At 42.0% G+C, this 8,631-nt stretch overlaps 1 protein-coding gene across 2 annotated transcripts in view; it reads right to left on the bottom strand.

Annotated features, from left to right (window-relative positions):
• SLC22A23 (solute carrier family 22 member 23) overlaps positions 1 to 8,631 on the bottom strand; it is a 279,990-nt gene that overhangs the window by 27,840 nt on the left and 243,519 nt on the right. For both annotated transcript variants that reach the window (XM_069103570.1, XM_069103569.1), the window contains one exon: positions 6,252 to 6,354. In XM_069103570.1, the coding sequence (XP_068959671.1) occupies positions 6,252 to 6,354 (103 nt within the window). The remainder of the gene's footprint in view (positions 1 to 6,251; positions 6,355 to 8,631) is intronic.

Raw genomic sequence — 8,631 nt, 5'->3', positions numbered from 1 at the left:
CCTCCCTCCCTCCCTTCCTTCCTTCCTTCCTTCCTTCCTTCCTTCCTTCCTTCCTTCCTTCCTTCCTTCCTTCCTTCCTTCCTTCCCAATAAGTGCTTCAGGAAATCCTCTAAGACAGAAGCTCTTAACTTTTTTTCTGTGTTAGCTAGGTGGTGTAGGAAAGTAGATGTCCTGAATGCAAATCCAGCCTCAGACCCTTACTAGCTGTGTGAACCTGGGCAAGTCACTTAAACCTCTGTTTGCCTTAATTTCCTCAACTGTTAAATGGGCATAATAAAAGCACCTGCTGCCCAGGGTTGTTATGAGGATCAAATGAAGTTAATATTTGTAAAGCAATTAGCAGGCACATAGTAGGTGCTTAATAAATGTTTGTTTTCTTCCTTTCCTTCCTTCCTGGATTCTTTTGGCATCTAGGAAAGCCTATGGACTCCTCAGAATAGATTTTTTACATGTATACAATACATAGAATTGCATAGGAAACCAATTATACACAGTTATATCTGAACTTTATAGAAAAAGTTCATGACCCGACTCTCCCCCGTAACCACTTGAGGTTTTTACATTGCAGAACAGGTGCTGAGCTTTGTTAGTAGAGAGTATTTTCTCAGCAGGAGTTCTATGTACCATGAAATCACAATGTGCAGTCCAAAAACAGTCAAAATAACCGAGTAGTCCGATGATCTTTTTAAGAATCCGTGAAATGTCATCTATTTTTGTCTTTGGACGCTCTTCTGCTTTTGATCTCTCCATAACTTGGAGATCACCCCGTACCAACCCTTTGCCCTGTATTTTGACAGCCTCTGAACAAAAGCAATAACACACAGACCCGACCTGGACCTCCTGATTCTCCTGGGCTCAGACTCCATGCCTTTGGACCCTGGTGGCTTGGGCCATTTCCCAGTGGGAAGCTTCTGTTTGTTCTCAGCCCTCAGGGGGAAAGGGGTCACCTAAATCAGTCCAAAGGGCCAGTGCTGCTGAGATTCCTAACTTGCTCAGTGTCTGTTACCAGATTACAGTGGACAAGAACATTGGATTCAGAGTCAGAGGTCCCGGGTCCACATACTGGCTCTGCTCCGTGCTCTCTGGGGGACCTCGTCACTTCATCCTTCTGGGCTTCAGCTTGTGGTCTGTAAAATGAAGGGCTTGAACTAGATGACCTCCAAAGTCCTTTCATTGCTAAATCTGACCCACAGCTCAGCACCATGTGGTTATCACGACAGTGGCATTTTTAATTGATGACCTTCTTAGCCCTGGGGGAAGGGTGCGGTATTTATAAGGGTTTAATAGAATTAAAATGTCTGCCTGGTGATTCGAAAGGGGAGTGATGTCACCTCTATGGTGGTCCAGGTTGACCGGGCAACTGAAATAAAGAAAGGTTTTATGTACAGAGTGTTAGCTGAAAGAACTGATCAATCTACAAGGGTTTATTGAGCTCCTACTATGTGCTAGGCACTGGGGATGCAAATACAAAGAGTAAAACACTTTTTGCTTAAAATAAAAAAAAAACTTTTTGCTAAGTTGGGGGAGGAATCAGGAAAGTCTTTGTATAGATGGTGGTGCTTAAGCTGGTCTTGAAGGAAGAAAAGGATGTAATGAAGGGGAAGAGAAGGAAGGGGGAGTGCAATCCAGGCATGGGGAACCAGAGATGGAGAGAAGATCTCAGAGTAGGGAAGGGAAAATAGTATCCTGTGAAACCAGAAAGACTGATTGGGGTCAGGCTGCAAAGTGCTTTAAAAGCTAAATGGAGGAGTTTCTGTTTGATTTTAGAAGCAACAGGGAGACCCTGAGTTCAGGATCATGCTCAAATGTGAATCTCAGAATCTACTAGCAGTGAACCCCTGTAGGTTTTGTCTCCTGGTCAGGAAAGAGTTAAAACAACAACAACAACAACAACAGCAAAATGCATCAGAAGACCTGGCTCTAGGCTTTAAAAAAATGACCTATTTGACCTGGGGCAAAACAACTAGCTTTCTGGTCAGAGGGGACACTTCCTGAGGTCTATTCCAGATCTGACATTAGCTAACATTACTATAGTACCTTCAATTTTTCAAAGTATTGTATATGTTATCCCATTTAATCCTCACAATAATCTTGTAAGGTAAGTGCTATTATTATGCCCATTTTGCAGGTGAGGAAACTGAGGCTGAGAGAGGCTAAGTGACTTGCCCAGAGTGACACAGCTAGTATCTAAGACAGGATTTGAACTCAGGTCTTTCTTCTTCCTCTCTTACTTGGAGTTTCAGACCCACCAGAGGAGAACTGGCTAAAACCAATTCTTTTGTCAATTCTTTTTTTTTTTTAATTAGATTTTTTTATTTCATCCTAAAAAAAGAAAACTCCCTTTAGAGGTTAAGTAACTTGCTTAGGGGTCACATAGCCAAGATGTTTCAGAAGCAGGACTTGAACCTCCATTTCCCTGGAGGTCAGTTTTCTATTCATTACTTCTTACTCTCTTCAATTCTTACTTTTTACCTGTGTGACCTTGTCACTTTGGCTTTCTGGGTCTCAGTTCCATCTCTGATGCCAGGGGTTTAGTAAACTAGAATGACCTTGAAGGTCCCTTCCTGCTCCAAATCTATGAAAATATGGTTCTCCGCAGCATGTAGCATTACTATAGTTGTCTTTTAAATCGATGATTCTCTTAGGCCTGGGGAGAATGGTACTATATTTATTCTATTTCAATGAATCAATATTGGAGAAGCTAATTGTAAAATAGGCAGGCACCACACAATTTTCTAATTCTTAACCCCTTCCTTGCCCCTACGGGAACAAGTCACACAGGTATTTCTTTCTCTACATTATAATTTAAACTCTACAGGGAGATATATGCCTGGTCTTTGCAGACAAATGTTTACTCTCAGAAATAACATGAATAAATACACAGCCATGGGTTCCCAAAGAGCTCTGGGCCTCTACAAAGACACAAACCCTGGGTTTCTGAGAATGCTGTACGCAGAATTATTGCCAATGCTCTGAAAACCCATCTATCCATCCATCCAACCAACCAGCTCTCAGCCTCCATCCTATAGTTACAAGCTGCATTTTCTCATGATCTCCCTCTGGTGTTACAGGGAAATCAAAAAGTTTTTCTTCAGACCTTGAGAATTTGCCAAGGTCAACAGCTTGCTTGTCTGCCATTTCCTGTAGTTTAGTCAAAAGACAGTCCCTGCTCACAAGGAGCTGACAGTCTAAAGGGGGAGACAATATATAAACAACCACGCACCAATGAGCTACATAAAGGATGAACTGGAAATAGTCAACAGAAGGAAGGCGTTAGAATTAAAAGGGAATGAATGGGAAAAGCTTCCTGTAGAAGTGGAGGATTTTAGCCGGGATTTGAAGGAAGCCAGGGAAGAAAGGAGAGTGGAATGGGGAGGGAGAGCATTCCAGGCATGGGGGACAGCCAGAGAAAATGGTGGGAGCTGAGAGATGGAGTGTTTTATGTAAGGACCAGCCAGGAGGCCAGTGTTAATGGATTTCAGAATATGTGGGGGAGTGTAAGGTAGGGAGTGTCCCAGATATGAAGGGCATTGGAGGTTAAACAGAAGATTTTATATTTGATCTTGGAAGTGACTGCAAGCCACTGGAGTTCATGGAGCAGGAGGGTTACCAGGTTAGACCTGCACTTTAGGAAGGTCACTTAAGACAGTGGAGGGGATCTCCCCTTCATCCTCCCAGCACCATTCTAGCCAAATGAATTTTTCCATTTGGGAAATATTAAGCAGGTCATACACAGGTCAACGATTTAAAAAGTCTAATACTCCAGCTATTGACTAGGTTTAGGCAAGGATCCTTAATCCTTCTTCCCCTAAAGCTTAAAATAACAGCTCACATTTACATAGTGTTTTCAAATTTACAAAGCAGATCATTCTACCTCCTCCTCCTCCATCCTCACCCTCACTCACACCCCCAAACTTGTGAGATAGTGAACTATTATCTCTAATTTTTACAGATGAGGAAACTTGAGTCACACAGCAAAGAAGGGTCAGAGAGCCTTGATTTGGAACCAGATGTTCTGACTCTAGCCCTCTTTCTGCTAGTAAACTGCCTGCTTTAAGGAGATCAGAGGGAAAATATTCCTGACTTCTTTGAAACCTGGGAGTTTTACTGGCCCTAAAATTGCCATAAAGCTGATGTGATTGGCTTTTCCCACCAGTTTTAATAACCTGTTAACTTTACATATTACCTGCCGAGTTTCTTATCTCTGTAATCTTTTTTTTGTTTTTGTTTTTTTGGTCTTTTTGGAGGGGGAATGCAGGGCAAGTGGGGTTAAGTGACTTGCCCAAGGTAACACAGCTAGTAAGTGTTAAGTGTCTGAGGCCGAATTTGAACTCAGGTCCTCCTGACTCCAGGGCTGGTGCTCCATTCACTGCGCCACCTAGTGCCCCCCATCTCTGCAATCTTAATGTTGAAAAAAACCAATTTGTTGCCCTAATCAGCCTATTTACCAAATACAGGATTTAGCGTATGAGGGACTGCTTTGGGTGGGTACAGTACTCCCAACTGAACTGAGAGTCAGAAGATCTGGCCTTCTATGGTTAGCTCTGTCACATCTCATTATGTGATTAAAGACAGGGCACTAATTTCTCTGGGCCTCAGTTTCGTATCTGCAAAATGAGGTGATCTATTGGATGAGATTAGTGTTTCTAAAGCTATGTTCTTTTGAAATCTGGTATTTTGAGCTCTGGGCATAGTTGTTTAAAAAAATTTTTTTTTTGGAGAGGGGGAAGGCAAGGTAATTGAGGTTAAGTGACTTGCCCAAGGTCGCACAGTTTGTAAGTGAGGTCAGATTGGAATTTAGGCCCTCCTGACTCCAGGGCTGGTGATCTATCCACTGGCCACCTAGCTGCCCCTCATAGTGTTTTTTTTTTTTGTCAATTTTATTTCTTCCTCAAAAAATTAAATAGGAAATTATCTATGTGTCAAAAATATAATTGTGAGCAACAGCTTGGGGAGGTATAGATAGGTTTAATTTCCCTCTAATTTTTGATCCCAAATTTCTGATTCTCCTTTACTCTGGGGACCTCTGAGACCTGCACTTTATGGGTTCTGTTAATATATTGTAAGCCACAGAATGTTCTATGACCAATTGGTCAGGGAGAGGTTGGATTTGATGATCTATAATGCTTATTTCAACTCTAACATCCTATGTTTGAACTCTCACCTTAAGAGAAACCCAATAGAATATATTGAAGGCATGAACACAGTGTTTCCTAGTATTAGCCAAGGGAATGGTAGTATTATTTAGCTGTGAGTAGACAATGGAAGAAACCTGCTTGGTCCCTGTGTCCTAAGGAATTGTCCTCAGAGCCTTAGTTTCCTCATTTGTAAAATGGGGCTCAGAAGATACAAGTTGGAAGGAAGAATCTGCAATTAGATTAGAAGGGGCTGCTAAAGAAAACTTGTGTGGGAGGCTCTGAGGAGGAGGGAAGATAGCTGTCAGTTACTTGTTTGGAGAGATAATAAGCAACCAGAGATACTGGGAAAATCCACTCAATGTAGGTCACAAGAGGAGAACATACATATTGAAAAAGGTTCCCTTAAAATGTTTAGTCCTGTGGGTCTTGTTGCTTCAGACCCAATGCCAGAACTTTGGACATTTTAAATACTCTGTAAGATCCTATATGAATGTCATCCATGGGATTTAGAAACTGTAAACTGCCCTAGAGACAATCTAGTAACACTCCCTTATTTTAAATGAGGAGCCTGAGATCCCCAATTGGGAAGTGACTTGCCCAAATTTTGCATAACTTAGGTAGTGGCAGAACTGAGATCTGAACCCAAGTTCTCCTGGCTCCCAGTCTAATACTGCTTCGCCACACGGCCTTGCTTGGGACTTTTATCTACATTTCCAGGCATTATACACACCATGACCTAAAAGTCTTGCCTTTAAATCCTGTTTATTAAGAAATTCACTATAAGCTGGGTCTGTCCTGGGGTTCTCATTCCAAAGCTATATTAGAAATGGAGAAGAATTCTCTAAGATAGGCTCACTCACAAAGCTTCCTCTATTTGAACTACAGGGAGGTCCCAGTGGACTCTCAAGATGTTTGCCTTTGAATAGAAGAGATTAGAGAGAGACAGTCTTTTCTTTCAAAAGCCACAATTCCAAATTTGGGTCAGGGGTAAGACTGCCTGCCCTCTTCTTATCAAGAACACAGAGGAGAAATGTAGACCTCTCCTTTAACTACCCTCCCCTGATGCTCCCAACCTTTCCATTCCCTTTCTGCCCTGGCTTTCTCCATACTTACGAGTTCACGCACAGCACCACAATGTTTTTCCATAGGTTCCTTGTCCCCACCACTTTCACAATGCAGACCTTCTTGGGCCTCCTGGAAAGTTCCTTCTCCAGTTCTGCAATGAAACAAGACCATGAGACCCCCCTGACAGGCAGCAGGGAATCTGTTGGTTCCTTTCCGAGCTGACCAGGTCCATTTCTGGTTTTTGTCATTTTGGGAAGGGGAGAACATTTTTTTTCCCACCAGAAGCTGGGATAAGATGGGGAGAGGAGAAAATGGAACATAATTCTGGTAGAGTGGGTTTGAAGTTACTGTAGAATTCCTCCAATAGCTCCTGAAGCAAAAACATGGAAACATTATGAGGCCGAGTTTTTTTCTTAAACTCTCAGTGAAGATACAGATTTTATGATACCCCAGCCTACCAGTACAATTCTTAGGCACCTAATAAACCAAATCAAGCAGTTCTCTTCCTCTTTTGGGAAAGGAAAAAGGGTTCCTCAGAGATTCAGAACTCTGCCCCTCCTAACCAAATGGCTGCATGTGCCACATACAGTTATGTGTCTTAGGGCCTTGTGTTTATACTGGAATAGCACATTTACTCAACTTAAAAAAAGAAAAAAGATAATCCATTCACCTAATGCCTGGTGGACCTGTCTTAATAATTTACTTTCTACATCCATAGACTTGAAAAACTAGGTGTGTTTTTATTGAAAGAATGCAGGTATGGTCAAATGGCCCTTCACCTCTTGTTTTTTTCATAGAGTACTAAGACCAAATCCAAAAGCCAGAAATTGAAAGATATCCTATTCCTAAAACACCAGTGCAGAACAGTTACTCCTTTTTCAGTGACACATGTTCTGCCTTTCATTCTCTTAGAGAATCTTGAGTTACCTTTTGTGTCAAACCATACCTCTCTTTGGAGTCTCCTTGGACAAGACATATCCACAAAACTGTCTCTTTGCCCTTCCAGAAAAGAAAAATCCTCCAGTACCTTGTTCCAAGAAAAGATCTCTCACTACACTCCCACTTAATTTACCAGCCCATTCTCTCATAGGTTAGCATATATCCAGCATGTCTCATCAATATAAGACTTTTGGTTTCTTCCTATACAACTAGGAGGTGGGTAGCCTCCAAAAAGGGGCACCTAGAAGAGCTAGGAATGATGATGAGTTGTGACCAGTGAAGAAAAATTACATCAGAACCTATTCAGGCAAATGAATACTGTTGCCCTTAAAACTAGGATCAGAGGATTTTAGAGCTGAGACCACCAAGTCCATCCCTCTCAGTTTACAGATGAGCTATCTGAGACCTTGAGAGGGGAATTAACTAGCTCTAGTCACACCACAAGTAGTACATACATGGCAGAAGCTGATTTCCAGTCTGTGGTCTCTGATTCCGGGGCTTTGGTTATCCATATATTTATTTCATCTGCTATTACTCAAAACATTTCTTGGGAAATGTTCTCTTGGGACTCTTCAGAGCACACAGAATACACACACACACACACACCCCACAAATGTCCCCAATAACTTTTCTAGTCCCCCCCCCTCCCTCCACAGCTCTTTTCACTTATTCTAAGATCCATTCAAATTGGACTAATCTCCATTTCCTCTCCTATGCCTTGGTGTGCACAGTGCCCCTGTTTGAAATCAACTCCCCCATCCTCAGAGCCCGTCTATTGACATATTAACATCCATCTTCACCTTCAAGATCCAACCAAATATCACCTCCCCCAAGCCAACTTGCATGAACAATCCCTCCCCCCACCCCCCCCATCCTAAACAGAAATTATCCCTTCCTCCCAGAATCTATCAGGCAATTATGTTTGACCTCTCCTATGTCCTTATAATTTTCTAATTTGTATTAAAATTATTTGCATTTGTATCTTCTATTCTTGCTAGACTGGGGTTCTTAGGTATAGAGATTATGTTAAAAAAAACTTTTCAGAATCTAGCACAGAGCCTTGTATATAATGAGTACCTTGTGCACATTTGCTAACTTAAAATGGTGGCAGATTTTCACACTTAGGATCGATTTGATCTACAGAAACAGGAGAAAGTTATTCAAAGCCAAGGCAATGGAACATGATAGGTGATCAGGCTGAGCAATACAACTCTGGGTCCCTCATTCCCTTCTTATCTCTACCTTTGAGGCTCCCTGGCTTCCTGCAAGGCTCAGTCTATGTCACCATCTACAGGAAGCCCTTCCTAATCCAGCATTGTTTTCACCCAGTAGAAAGCAAGCACCTCAAAGGAAGGGATTGCTTTTCATTTTGTCCTACTAAGTGCTTAGGAAATAATTGTTGGATAGGATAATTTGACGATAGCATTTCCAAATGAGTATGGTCCTTCCTTCCTTCCTTCCTTCCTTCCTTCCTTCCTTCCTTCCTTCC

Source organism: Petaurus breviceps, unplaced genomic scaffold, assembly GCF_028583685.1.
Source record: "Petaurus breviceps papuanus isolate PSGF00001 unplaced genomic scaffold, PetGlider_PUasm1.0 582, whole genome shotgun sequence".
In the NCBI taxonomy this organism is placed as follows: Eukaryota; Metazoa; Chordata; class Mammalia; order Diprotodontia; family Petauridae; genus Petaurus; species Petaurus breviceps.
Note: the sequence above shows the minus strand (reverse complement) of the source record. Positions and strands in the feature narration are given on the sequence as shown.